At 35.6% G+C, this 14712-nt stretch overlaps 2 protein-coding genes across 3 annotated transcripts in view; both read left to right on the top strand.

Annotated features, from left to right (window-relative positions):
• The window catches only part of scara5 (scavenger receptor class A member 5), a 79098-nt gene extending 75514 nt beyond the window's left edge, over positions 1 to 3584 (top strand). For both annotated transcript variants that reach the window (XM_023348290.1, XM_005803426.2), the window contains exon 12: positions 2728 to 3584. In XM_023348290.1, the coding sequence (XP_023204058.1) occupies positions 2728 to 2861 (134 nt within the window). In that variant the 3' untranslated portion in view covers positions 2862 to 3584. The remainder of the gene's footprint in view (positions 1 to 2727) is intronic.
• A 5721-nt stretch (positions 3585 to 9305) lies between these two features.
• pbk (PDZ binding kinase) lies at positions 9306 to 14351 on the top strand. The gene is made up of 7 exons (XM_014470387.2): positions 9306 to 9384; positions 10342 to 10503; positions 10882 to 11021; positions 11255 to 11424; positions 11564 to 11693; positions 11914 to 12090; positions 13996 to 14351. The coding sequence occupies exons 2-7, from the start codon at positions 10343 to 10345 to the stop codon at positions 14226 to 14228; spliced, it is 1011 nt and encodes a 336-aa protein (XP_014325873.1). The 5' UTR covers positions 9306 to 9384; position 10342; the 3' UTR covers positions 14229 to 14351.
• The last annotated feature ends 361 nt before the right edge of the window (positions 14352 to 14712 follow it).

The raw sequence follows: 14712 nt of genomic DNA, 5'->3' as shown, positions 1-14712 counted from the left end.
ATTGCTTTTTCATGTCCCTAATCCTCTTCCGTATGTTAGTCTACCTCATAAAATACCAATAAAATATAATTGTTTGACAAAATGTTGTAAATCACATCATATGGAGAAATCTTTTAAAAGACATGTCCCTGATTTTTAGGAACTCTTCTGTTTTTGCCGTTGAGTTGTATTACTTAACCAGCGCCCTGAATGCATCAGGCTTTAATATTAAAGTTTTAATGGAAAGAATATGTGAGCCAGATGTCATCACCGTAGTCTCAGTGGTGACATCTATTGTCTTTCTGTCGTTCATCGTTTAGCCTTACATCATCCAGGTTGTCTGTTCAGTGAGTTCTGACCTGAAAAAGTTAGAAAGAAAACATTTTCTTCTTCCAAGGGACTCCCTTCGCATGAAAACAACTGGATTCAATTTAACACAGGCAGAAAATCAAATTTTTTCTGGAATTTTTCTGATGAGTCAGCTGTTTGTCAACACAGAAACAACCTACTAAAAAAGACGGACGACTGGTTATGGTGATGGGTCATCAAACCAATTATCTAAACACTTTGAGTAGCCGGCAGGTGATTGGCTAATTTACCATTTGTGTTAACAAGCAATTTAATAGATGTACTTATGAAATGGAGTGATATGAAGATGAATGGATTTGATCCCAAATCTCAGAAACATACAAATTATTATACATGTTTGTTAGCAGAGCAGCCAGAATTTGTGTTAAAGAAATGTTTATTTGTATTTATTTAAAATCCTCGGTTCTAATATGGTTTGATTGATGGATTTTCTGTTGACAACAATGTTCTTTTAGCATCATTACAGAAATCTCCCAAATCACTCCCTGGTGTTCCCCTAAAAATCCCTCGCCGTGTTTTGGTTGTCCGCCACTTCTTTTCTGGAAGAACTGACACAAACCTGGTGTGAACAAAACGTTACATCAGCATGCAAAAAAAAAAAAACACACTATAAATGTTTGTTTCTAAATCCTGGGAGGTCGCATCAGTAACAGCTGGGCTGTCACTTGCAACCTGCAGAAGCACCATGTTCACTTTCCAGAAAAACTTACATCATTTCTATCCTGAAAAAACTCAACACATGGTGATTTCAAGTTATCAAATCTGTTTTGATTTTGTTTTTCTTCTCACACACAAAACTCACTAAGCTCAAGTGTTTATGGTGTTTTGAAACCTCCAAACTCAGGAGAAAACAATGTAGCCAAAATACTTGCTTGACATCTGGAACTATGTGTTTTAATACCAGGTAAATTATCATCTGTATGGAGAACCAAAACTGACATAATTAAAAACAAAAGCAGAAATATGTATTTTTTTTGTTTTTCCTTTTCCTTACCCATGTGTTTTCATCAAGAAACATATATATTTTGTTTTACAAGCGTTTGCTCTTTTGTCATTGCTGCATCAAAAAGACAAAACCAAATATATATATTTATTGAGAAAAATGCATGTATAACAAAAAGGAAAAACACATATGTAATTTTTTTTGGGACAAAAATGCATGTGTAAGGAAAAGGCAAAACAACATTTTTCCATTTCTTGACAAAAACACATTTAAGGAAAAACAAAAAATATAGATTTCTGCTTTTATTTTTTAATGTCAGTTTTAGTACTCCATAAATGTGATCCACACAGTTCACAGTGGAGACTGTAAAAGAATTTGCTGTCTCAATTACAAAATTCAAGCACAAGCGTTTGCTTTTTTCTAGTAAATTTCATCAGTTTTTTGTTTAATAATTTGCTTCCAACACCTTATAGTTTTTGTTTTTGAAAACATTTAGTATTAAAATCAGGTAATCATTTGTTTGTTTGCAAAGCACGTTTCAGCAACAAGGCAGTCCAAGTGCTTCACATTAGAAAAGCACTTTCTAAAGCGCAAAAATAAAAAGTAATAAAAATGTCATACAGTTACCTATTGAGAAACCAGAAACGTTACATTTTGTCCAGTGCCATCATTAAAATAATCAATACTCTTTAATATGTTGGTCAATGTTCCAGTGATTTTGGGTCGGAAGCAACTCTGAACAGGCAGATTTAAAGGAAGTCAGTGTTTCAGTTGTTTTACAGTTTTCTGGAAGTTTGTTTCAGATTTGTGGCGCATAGAAACATCATCAGATAATTGGTTTTATTTAGAGATGCATGAATTAGTCATCACCTGGCCTTTTTTGTTTAAACTGTTGGTTTATATTGATATTACCAGTGGTGGGCAAACTTTTGCTAATCCTCTAATAGCAGAGCTAATGTTTTGTGCAGCGCTGTAGCATTTTTGCTAACTTTGAAAACCTTCAGCACACTAAACTTCCCCTAAACATGTTTTTTCTGGATAAATTCTAAAGCTCTAATTTTTTTGGCTGTTTTGTGAACTTTCAGTTTAATAAAGTTTGACATTTGTGTTGAATTTTTAGTTATTGAGTGTTGTTCTCGATGGCATGTTTCAGCAACAAGACAGTTCAAAATGCTTTGCAGCATAAAGACAATACAGTAACCAATTATGAAATAAGCAATAAACATTACAGTTTGTCAAATGTGGGTATCAAAATGGTTGAATTTGGCGCTTTAGCGTTAGCAGAGCTAATGTTTATGATTGGTGTATTATGGTTAGCACAAGCAATTTTTTAGCTAGCGGAGCCCACCATTGGATGTTATTTATTTTCCTTTAATTTCTTGACTTTTGCTTGAATTTTCAGACAATCTCTGAATATGATCCACTGTTCTACGCAGGTACTGGTGTGATCTGGATGGACGACGTTGCTTGCACTGGGACTGAAGTAACCATCCACCAGTGTAAGTTTTCCGGCTGGGCCAAAACGAACTGCGGCCATGTTGAGGACGCCGGCGTAACCTGTGCAGTGTGAACATGCAGGATCATCGCTGTCGTGTTGAGTTTTCTCCATGCCAGGCCTTTTTTTGTACCACTTTTCTACAAGGAGTGCCTTTTTATCAGTATCGTTGCTCACTTACCACCAAAAAGTGCCACCTAACCAGATAAAAACTAATTTTTTCATGTACTTTTATGAGTTTATGAGAAGTACAAAAACTGAAGGCCCGTGTTATTTTTCATGACCTGCACTTATTGAGCAAGGATTTCATGGCTGTTTGATTTCTTCTCCTCACCGTATAAGAAGTAGAGAAACTGAGTCTCAGTTCTGGACATTTTGACTGAAGAGGGACTTTCACAAACCATTTTACCAACCTAAAAACAAGGATGAAATCTCTTTAGGAAAGACAGACTGTCGATGATTTGACTTTCATTTCCCAGCAGCTGCTCTTTACAGCAAAATATTCAAAGGGCTTTTACAGAGTGTGACAGATTTACATACTTTCTTACCTTTCAACCTTGTATAACATTTAGAGTTTGAAGGTCAAAAGACGCCTCAAAGCATGCAGAAAGAAAACTTGATAATCTTTCAGTTTAGTTTTTATTGAGGTCATTTAAAATAATAGTTCTCAAAAAGGCTGACATTTATTATATCTTTAAAAGTGGTCTTTATCTAATTGCTTTTCAGGCTTTTTAAAGGTATTTAAAATATTTTTATAAAAACTGGATACTTTTTTAACTCATTTGTTTTGGTCATAATTATATAATTATATACTAATAATTATATAATTATGACCACAAACACAGCTGTGTGTCATTTTAAAAAACAAAATAAGAAACCTGTGGTAGATAAAAGAATAATATCAAAAAGCCTTTCGTTAACTATCTTAAGCTGATCAGAAGTTTCTGCAAGTATTTTTGGTCTAATTTCTAGTGCAAATATCTCAGAACACTTAAAATAAGACAAAACTAACTTGCGACTTTTCACCAGAATATAGGAGCTTTTTAAGTTCATAATTAATATTGATGGGGTTTTTTTCCTCTGGGAGATTATTTAATTCATAACAAAACATTTTCCCCATGTTATACATTAAATAATTTGCCAATGGAACTTGTGATTTTTACAGAAATAGTTAGGAAATATTGACTTAAGTCAACCTCATATATCTTGTTGAACAGTTACTTGTAAGTTAGTTTTGTCTTATTTTAAGTGTATTAAGATATTTACACTAGAAATTAGACAGAAATACTTGGTAAGATTTTGTGTTTTTGCAGTGCATGTGTGGAATCCAGGTGAAGGGAATAAATACCTTTTTAAAAAAGCTATTGGTGTAAAAATAGCAGCTAATATCCAAAGACCTTCACAAAGTCTGTAAAACTGTTAGCCATGACCACTTTAAAAACAATCCAAGTAAATCTGAAAGGAAAATGTGGATAACTTGCACTGTTTTTACCGTGTTTGTTTGTTTCAGTCTCTTAAGATCTAATCTCCTGTTTACTGGGATTTATTTAGTGGAACCTCATTTAGTTAATATCTCCATATACTGTGCATACAGAATACATTTTTGCTAATATGCAGTGCCTTGCAAAAATATCCCACTGTATTTACAATTTAGGTGACTTCTGAAGGCAAGTGGTGGCACTGTACTTTATTTTAGGGGCATCAAGAGTTGCAGGGGGTGAATTAAAATGTACTGCTGTTTACAGATTTTTATTAATAAAATAAATTTAGAAACTATGCATTTTTTTCTTCTGTTCTAAAACCTTAAATCCAGAATTGTGGGTTTCATAATATTCTATCCAGTACATAAATGTCTTACAAATAATCATTTAACGCGAAATTTCAGCTGCATTTTTAAACTCTTAAGGGTTAACGGTTACTCCGGTTAACAGATGATAATAAGAAACACCAGATGAGTGTAAACAGATGGATGGACGCCTGCCTTGCCTGATTTATAATGGTTGGGCTGTGAATCTGCCAAACGTTGGCTTGCTTAAGCGTCACTTCTCACTCCAGACAAACCACAGTAATCTGCTTCAGCAGTTTGTATTTCTCTCAGTTGGATATTATCTTCATGGCTGATCGAAAATCCGAAACACCGAGCCACCTCCCACATGGTTCTTGAGCTGATTGGAATGAAACTTATGCAGGAATTTGAACCTGATTCTGGATTGTCTTGAAATTTGGCAAATTCGAAAACCTCACATTGCTCCAAAGATATATTATACCACCATTTTTTCTTTAAAAGTTTGTGTGCAAGACATAAAATATTGGATTTTAATTTTACTGTTTGTTCTGGTTGCAGTCAGAAAACAGCAGTTCTGTTTGTCAAAGTCTGTGTTTTAAATAGAGATCCTGCAACAGGAGGCAAATTGTAGCAAACTGGTGAAATAAAGTTGTTTTTTTTTGCAAACATTTCTTTTTAGAAAGGACCTATTGTGTTTTTGTTCTTGCATTTGGGTCTCAACTGCTTCTAAAAACAACTGAAGTGCTTAAAATAAAACACTCAGTATTTTTTTACATTAAAAATGAGCCATTTCAAAAACCTGAATGTTGAGTCACAATCTACGGGCTCTGCGCCGTTACCTAGCAACCCCAGCCGAGTCAAAGCCGTTACCTAGCAACCCAAGTGGCGGCAGTTATTCCACATTTTTACTTGGTTATGTCGCAAAATCAGAATAACACTAAATAAATATAACAGTTGACATCATACCTGTTAGAATCAATATTTATTTTTCAACAGTTTTGTGTTTTAAGCAAATGTAATTAATTTGTGTTATATATTTGTATTTATAAAATTACTTTAAATTTACAATCAACATTTTTATGTGTACCAAATTGTTGAAATAATTGTATCACCTTTTTCTAAAAATAATAATAATAATGTGGCTATGAAAAAGCCTAGAGCTTTAACAAATGAACCGATAAACAGTGGATCTCCGCCTATTTGCGGTTTAGTATTCGCGGATTCTTCTTTAAGTTGAGCATACAAAATATATTCAAAAGAAAATGCAGCTTGGGAACCTGAAATACCCACGTATAATTATACTCAACACGTTGCAAAGCAGCCAATCAGAGAGCGCTTTTCATTTTCTTTGTCGCTGATTGGCTGAACCCATAAGAGCGGAAGCGAGGAAAACCGTAGATAGCGTTAGCTTCAGTGCTAATAAAACACGAAATCTAACATTTGTTTACACATTACTGAACGTTCTTGTTCCAAAGCAGCTGAATAAAGGACAAAATTGGTAATATACTTTATAATATGGAGCAATAATATCAGCTGGAACCCCAGTAAAGCAGATTGCTTTAGTTTGTTCTCATATGTTAGCCAGAAGGAGGCGAGGAGGCGCCTGTCGCCTCAGCACCGGAAGCAATAAAACTGGATCTGACATGCAGCAGCTGACGATGACAAAATTTCTTCACTGTTTTTAATCTGTAAGAAAAAAAAAACTAAACTGTCCTCTTGCATCATGAAAGTATTTGAGATGTAAACATACATTTAAAAGAAGAGATCAAATTAGCAATTTTGCTTTTAAAGCTTCTAGCAGTTCTGTTTAGATTTGCAATTTTTTAAAATACATTTTCATCAATATTACATATTTCATTTATGCTAGTGTATTTAGCCATTTATCCTGCACAGGTGGTAGAAATAAGGCATTTATGAAGCCAACAGCAGAAATAAAGTTCATATGTGCTTTAATAAACATTTCAATCCTTACTTTCTAAATTTGAATGAGACAAATGGAAACTGGTATTCATTTATTTACCACAACAAAAAACAAAGATGTAAAATGAAAAGTGATGGATTTCAACACTGATTTGAAAAATTACCTTGCTGAATTTTTTTTAAAGATCAGTTACAGATTTTGTGATGATAATGTCAAAAACAAAATAATTTCATTCAGCTAAGAGCTGAATAACAAGATCATATTGGTGAATTAGAAAATTCTGTGCTTTGCAAAAACACTGATGCATCTTAAGTTCACATTTAATTTAATTTACTAATGTAAATATGTTTTTGTAATTTTATAGAACAGCACTAAGTAGTGAAAATACATCTTGAGTTTTATAAGACAAGTTTTGAATAATCCTGTTATTGTGGCAGGAAGACTCTAAAGTTCATTTCCAGTTCTTTTGATTGTTTTAGTGTTTGGAGTAAAAACAAGACAATTTCACAGCATTCTTTGATAAAAGTTTGCTTTATCAATACAATCTGAGCAAGATTTAAAGACAAAGTACAATTTCAACACTTAAATGTAAAATTTTAGTATGTTTGCAAATAGGTATCTGGGTAAAATGTGTTTTCTTTAAGGTTTGTGGGAAAGTAAATTAAAAGTAAATAAAAATGTCTCATATGTCACATCATGTTTCTTGCTGTTACTAAGGTGCAGAAGCAATGCTGGAGCATAAAAAATGAGATTTGCTCAAACAAGTGTTTCTGTTATCTTCGCTAACAATTTTAAAACAGGCTCTTAAAGATGTCAGAACTGGAAGAAGAGTTGGACGTTTATGTATTTAAGGGTTTGAGTCGTTTGTTGAATCATGAGAGCTGAAACATGTGGAAGTGTTCATCCACCAAAAATCACATGCATGAACGTTTCCACATGTCAAACGGACCCAGAAAGAAACGGCTGAGAAATCAACTGATGATGTGCGTAGAGTGTGGAGTAGGCTGGACCTTTGGTGAGATGATTTCAGTTATCCTGTGTGAAGTTTGTTTTATATTTTAAACATCAAAGTGATACAGTTTGTCAATCCATAAAAACATTTGTGCTGCACATGCAACAAAACTGCAGTCAGGCCTAAAAAACTATCTTACCCAACGCTGCAAGAGGAAGAAACTTTAAAATAAACTTGACTGAAACTGCAGGGAAAAGCACCAAAAATTCAAAGAAACATTTGAAAATCTTATTAATAAGATTAGAAAACTGTGAGTCTACTTCAGATTTTATTCAGTGTGTCTTTTTCTAAATCTATAAATGGAAGTAATAAAATGGTGTAATCAGCCGACTAACCATCCAAAAATGATGAAGATGGGTTAAACTTGAACATGTTTTCATAAGAAAGAGACTTAAGCTGCACTTTTAATGTGTTGCAGAACAACAAGCTACAATAAAAAGTACATTTAAGGCAAATGAATCCTGTATAATTAATGTAGTTTTACTTTCTAACAATAAAATTATGGATTAAAGTGTTTCCAGTGTTTCCACCTTTGTTTAATGTAAAAGGATCACCATTTCTCTGGTGTCTGAACATAAAAGGTCTTACAATACTCCCCACAGCATGTGGCTTCAGAGCTAACAAACATGATCTCATTTTGCTTCGAGGGGAAAAGAAACTGGGAGAAAAAGTCCCAGTCTTTCCCTTCCATGTCCATTTGTCATCAGGCCACATTCCTGCGCCTCTTCCTCATAGTAACACAGTTCTGCTTTCACACAATGAGCAGATTGAGCTGCAGTTTTCTGCAGTGTGTGGAGAGACATTAAACAAACCAGAACCCACTTCCTACTACCAACGAAGCTGGTTAGAAAGCAGGTACATAAGGGCGAAGGAGCAAGTTTATTAGATTTATTTCCAAAATTCTGATTTGAACAGTTTTAAAAAACAGTCAGATCATTAAAACAAGTAATTTTATAAGAACTTTACTATTCGGAGGTGGTAAAAAGAGCAAGCTAAAAATGGATGCAGCCAGATTGTTGAAGAAGCTCTTGATCAAAAATCAGTGACTACAAAAAAACTGCAGTAATAATTGCGCAATTTGACATTTTTAAAATTTACTTGCTTAATGGAAACACTGCAATTTCCAAACAACTTTTTCTTTTCTTTGCCGTGTTAATGATAAACCAAATAAGTTGGTTTATTTCACAAAACTTGCCATGGAAACACTTTTTTCAAGTCACATCAGTCACATGATCAACAACCGGATGTTACTCCTGGCCACACCACGAAGTAGAAGACGGCAGGAAGTATTTGGGGGATCATGACGCAGCATGTTTTCTAATGACTTTAAGTTTAATTTGCTTTAAACTTATGAAAAATCTTTGAGGAAAAATAAAATCTAGCCTCTTATGTCTCAATAATTTTGGATAAAATAACAGGTTGGAGATCCGTCATGGTTTTGCCTGTGGGCTCTGAAATAACTGTCACTGCTTCATCTATTGAGATTTCAGTAAGCTGGTTAAAATATTTGAGTCTTTTAAAACTGTCAGATGCACCTGTCAAACATCTAATAAATCTATATCAAAGTAAAAAAAAATTAAAATTAAAAATCATGACCGCCCTCTGCTGGTGTAAGCTTGAATTACAATTATTTTTCTCTCATTTATTTAATTTTTTTTCTTCCAGTAAGTATGTTTACAATAAACATCGGACATTCACTGTGCTTCTAAAATAAATAAAATTTAAAAACACTGACAGGCAAACTGCTCCTGGAAAGTGTTTCAGAAATGTTGACTATTTTGTCCCTCCTCGGCGACCATACCGACAACAGCCGTTAGTTTGAATGTGCAGCGCGGTTGGACACCGGCTGTTTTGCTCTTACCAGGAGAAAGAATCTGAGGTAACTTTAATTTACTAAACCAAATGCTAAGTTTTAAATGTCAAAATAAAGATTTAGTTAGTTATACTGCTTCTGCGTTAACTTCAATTATGTATTTAAGCGGTAAACTGATGAAACGACGAGAACTAGCATTATTTTAAGGTTGTTTTTTCCTTCGCTTGGTCTAAACGTTTACTTAATGATGCTATATTGTTATATGAAAAAATAGTATCTTGTGTTTGTTGCGCTTGTAGCTTTTAATAAAAGGATATTTTGACGCTGCTTAAGAATAATTTTGACAGTTCGTGAAAGTATTTTACGCTTTTTCCTTGAATGTGCCAACCTCCATTCAGATTTCGGCATTTTTCATAAGTAAAAAATCATAAATAGGCCTACAGCTATTTAGAGTATCCGTACACCATAAAATACTTTATACTTTTATTCGGCTGTGATTTTATACATGTAACATTTCTTTTTCTGTACTACTTTAAGATTTTAAATCAGATCTGGGTAAATAAAGGGAAAGTAACATCTGGGTGTGAAAAAGTCTTTGTTTCTGGACTTTTTAATTCGTATTTTGAAAGCAAAAATCCCAGCTTTTAAAGAAAGATGTATTTTTGCTTTGATTTATTCTTAAGATTTACTCTTAAGGATACTTTTACTACTTTTAGCTCCTTTTTGGAACATGATTTTAAAATGATCAGTGAAGATAAATCAGTAAAACTGTTGTTGTTGCAAATTTACAAACAGCATCTGAAGAAATCACACATTAATCTTAGAAATAATCCATATTTAATTAATTACTCCAGTCCAGATTCAATAACACTCTAATATTGCTATACAGATTTTAAAATTAAGATAATCTGAGTTAATCCAGGACTGTGAATTGGCCGCCTATCACACTGCTTAATTGGGTAAGAACGCTAAACATATGAAATATGTTTGTTTCTAATAGTTTTAATGTGTTTTCTTGGGCAGAATGGCTTCTCTAAATGAGGACAGAGCGTTTAAAACCCCGATTCGAGGCCAGGTGAGGAGTTCTGGGAGCAGCGGAGGTGGGACTCCGATCACCATCCCTGCTTCACCTTTCATGAAGAAGCTGGGTTGTGGGACTGGAGTCAGTGTTTACCTCATGGACAGGTTAGAAAAGATCCTGGAAACTGACTTGCATCAAATGTAAATCTCATTTTTGTTAATGTATTTGTGCACAGAAAAATAATAAAAAAACTTCCAACAAGTCAGCCACTGGCAACAAAAGGAGAAGCTGGAAAAATCAACATTTTCTCTTTTAATGTTAATTTTATTGGATATAATTTATTTCTTGCAAAGCCTGCCATCTAATAATACTGAAACTTGAGAAATCATTAAATATTAGCTGTTTATTGTCTTAAATGCTTAGAAAAAATCTGGAAATTACAGTTTGAAGAATTTATAAAAGATTTTTGCTTGAGATTATGTGTTACAATGACAAAAAAAGAAAGTAAAACTGTTATGTTATTTTATTTTATTTGAATCTAGAGTGGGAAAGCTAAACTCCTCTCCATGGGCTGTGAAGAAGATCAACAGCAAATGTGCCTCCAAACAGGTTGAAGTTTACCAGATGCGTCTGAATGAGGAAGCCGAACTCCTGAAGGGAATAAACCATCCAAACATTGTTGGTAAGACTAAGAACAAATACATACAAGCTAATGTAATGTAGAATAAAGCTAAATCTGCAGAAATGAATGAATAAATATCAATAAAACACACGTAGGAGGTACTTTAGGTTGTTTTTATTGTGTAAAAACGCCTTTGAGGTGAAACGTTGGAGGTTTTATTTTGTTTCCGTTCTCTGTGTCAGTGTAAAGTCATTCCTAGAAGTAGTTCTTTATCTCTTTGTGTCATTCTCAAGGTTTCCGCGCCTTCACCACGGCAAAAGACGGCTCAAAGTGTCTGGCTATGGAGTATGGAGGTGAGCAGTCCCTCAATGACCTGATCGAGAAGCGGAGGGAGAACGGACTGAAAGCTTTTCCTGCTGCCAACATTGAGAAGGTGGCTCTGCATGTGGCACGTGGCCTGCAGGTAAACGAGTCAGAAACAGTCGACATAACTCTTAAATTGCATTCATAATCGTCTTAAAATGTCTTAAATTTGAGTAAACCCAGTGAATGCAACCATTAACTTATTTATATATATAGTAAATTGAAGGATTTCTCTGCAGTACCTTCACAATGAGAAGAAGCTTCTGCATGGCGACATGAAGTCATGTAACATTGTTATCAAAGGGGATTTTGAAACGATCAAAATCTGCGATGTTGGCGTTTCTCTGCACCTCGATGAGAACATGAAAGGTAAACCTCGTCTTCAGTTAAAAGATTTCTTTAGTTTGTTTGGTTCTTTGGAAATGATAAAAACTGAAGCAGATTTGCTGTTTTTTTTTTTTTTTTTTGCTTAAGTAAAACCTGTATTTGTCCATACCAGACATCCATTTTAGCTCATTTTCTTTATGTTTTTCTTTAGAGACATCGGAGTATTTAAAATGAAGTATCTAAGAGCTTTGTTTGTCTTCAGTGTCCGACCCAGAAGCAGAGTACGTCGGCACAGAGCCGTGGAACCCGAAGGAAGTTCTGGAGGAGGGAGGAGAAATCACGGACAAGGCCGACATCTTCGCCTTCGGTCTGACTCTGTGGGAGATGATGACTCTGTACATGCCGCACCTGCAGATGCTGGACGACGAGGAAAACGAGGGTAAGATGATTTATGTACCTGAGGATATGTTGCTGTTTTTATAGTCATTTTATTATCATCAAAGTATGAAAGTGGCTCAAGTTCATCATTTAATCTATATGTGAGAAAAGTTACAAAAATTTCTAACAAAACAGATATGTGTAGGATATTTGTATTTCAATAATACTTGTGCACTCCTAATAAAAAACTCCCATTTATGGAGGTATTTCCTAAGTAATTGAACTCAGTAGTTTTCAAAAATCAACGATTAATTTGTGTTATCTAGAAATTGATTTCTAGCTTTGAATTTTTCAAAATGTTCTGCAAGTTTTTGTATTAAAATCTCCATGATGTAAAGATATTGGAAATAGAGTAAAATATGAACTGGTCTTTATCAGATTTTATCAATGAATCTCCGATCAATCCGAGCGGTAGATGCAGTTTGCACTATTTCCAGGAGAGGGCGCTGATTAGTCATTCAATAAATTACAACGCATTTCTAGATGAGTCTCATTTGTATGACGGCTTATTAGAGATATTGTTTTAAAAAAAAAAACAACTACATTTCCATTGTTTCCAAGTAAATTTCCACAAAAAACTCAGATTAATTCTTAGATTTTTAATTTTTTTTTAGAAAAATAAAAGAAATTATCTGCACTTAAAAATTTGTGAGAGAAAAACTCAAACATTTTGAGGTTGATCAAAAAAAAAAATTCTTTTATAAAAATCATGGAAATTTTCTGAGCTCCAAAAGTCAAAGATTTGTGGGAAAAAATTAAAATTTTGAGATTAAGCTGAGAAAATTTGTAGAAATTTCTCAGCTCAAAAAGTAGAAAATGTTTTGCTTTTAAACTCAGAAAATTTCCATGTTTTCTTCTAGAAAATGTGTGAAATTAGTTTACAAATTTCAGAAATTTTCAAAGACCTCAATCTCACCAACATGCCTTCTATTGAGGAAGTGACCCAGGGGACTCTGGGTTGGGCCCTCCAATCTCTGGGGACGAGGTCACCGAGGTGGTTAAAGAGCTCCTCGGTGGCAGGGCTCTGGAGGTGGACGAGATTCGCCCGGAGTTCCTCAAGGCTCTGGATGTTTTAGGGTTGTGTTGGTTAACGCGACTCTGCGATATTGCGTGGACATCGGGGGCAGAGTGCCTTCTCCGAGTCGGGGGGTGTCCTGCTCCAAGTAGAGGAGTTTAAGTATCTCGGGATCTTGTTCACGAATGAGGGAAGAAGGGAGAGGGAGATCCACAGACGGATTGGCACAGCGGGCGCTCTACTGGTCTGTCGTGGTGAAGACAGAGCTGAGCCAAAAAGCGAGGCTCTTGATTTACTGGTCGATCTACATTCCCACCCTCATCTATGGTCATGAGCTTTGGATCATGACCAAAAGAACGAGATCATGGATACAAGCGACTGAAATGGGTTTTCTCCTTAGGGTGTCTGGGCTCTCCCTTAGAAACAAGGTGAGAGCTGCTGCTCCTTCACATCGAGAGGAGCCAGTTGAGGTGGCTCGGGCATCTGGTCAGGATGCCTCCTGGACGCCTCCCTGGTGAGGTGTTCCAGGCACGACCCACCGGGAGGAGGCCCCGGGGAAGACCCAGGATACGCTGGAGGGACTATGTCTCTCGGCTGGCCTGGGAACGCTTCGGGATTCCCCCGGAGGAACTGGAAGAAGTGGCCGGGGAGAGGGAAGTCTGGGCCTCCCTTCTGAAGCTGCTACCCCCGCGACCCCAAATAAGCGGAAGATGGATGGATGGATGTTTCACTTGGAGATAGTTACCAAAATAAATTAAGTTTTCAATAATATTCTAGTTCATTGAGGGGATCTCTGTATATCTGCCTCAGGCTTTTGCTTCTGGGTAAGAAAACAAAAACCTAAGTTGGATGGGTGTGAATTTCACTTAATCTTATTTTTGTGTATTCCAGACGATTCCATAGAAATTAGCTTTGATGAGGACACTTACTATGAGCATTTGGGGACGCGGCCGCCGCTGGATGCGGCTTTGCTGGGCGGCTCGTACCGCAGGATGGTGGAGCTCTTCTCTCTTTGCACTGAGGAAAACCCCAAGAAGAGACCTTCAGCAGCGCAGATCGTCCAGGTCTTAGAGGAAAATGCTGCCCTGGACCGAGCACCAGGTGAAGTGATCGTTATTGACTGATGGTGGCCAACCCCAATGTAATATTTTTCTCTTTATATGTATGTTTTCCAGCTGATTTTTATATTGTCACCGTGTACTTCAATCTTTAACTCAGTATTTGTCACAATAAACTTTGTAAAAATGCTCCTCTCTTTTATTCTTTTTTAGTTTTCCAATTGTCAGTTAATGGTTTATAAGAGTAAAATTAGTTGTAATGGATTAGAAACGGCCTTTTAGACCGCCATTAAATGTTGTAGTTTGGCCTCCATCCAGCAGAGGGCGCTGCTGGTCTTTAACTTGAGCCATTGATACAGAAACAAAGATGGTGGCGGGGTTATGATGTAGAAAGTGGGAGAGAAGCGTCGAAACGAGTCGAGTGGGATGTAAAATACACTTTATGCGGTTCTCACACCACAAACTCCTTAAATTTCATCTTAATGGCGCTCATTCAGCCGAGCTGCATCAATGTATCCAGACATTACCGATATGCTTATGTATTAATTGA

This window comes from Xiphophorus maculatus, chromosome 15 (genome assembly GCF_002775205.1).
Source record: "Xiphophorus maculatus strain JP 163 A chromosome 15, X_maculatus-5.0-male, whole genome shotgun sequence".
In the NCBI taxonomy this organism is placed as follows: Eukaryota; Metazoa; Chordata; class Actinopteri; order Cyprinodontiformes; family Poeciliidae; genus Xiphophorus; species Xiphophorus maculatus.
This window is presented reverse-complemented; position numbering and strand designations above follow the sequence as displayed.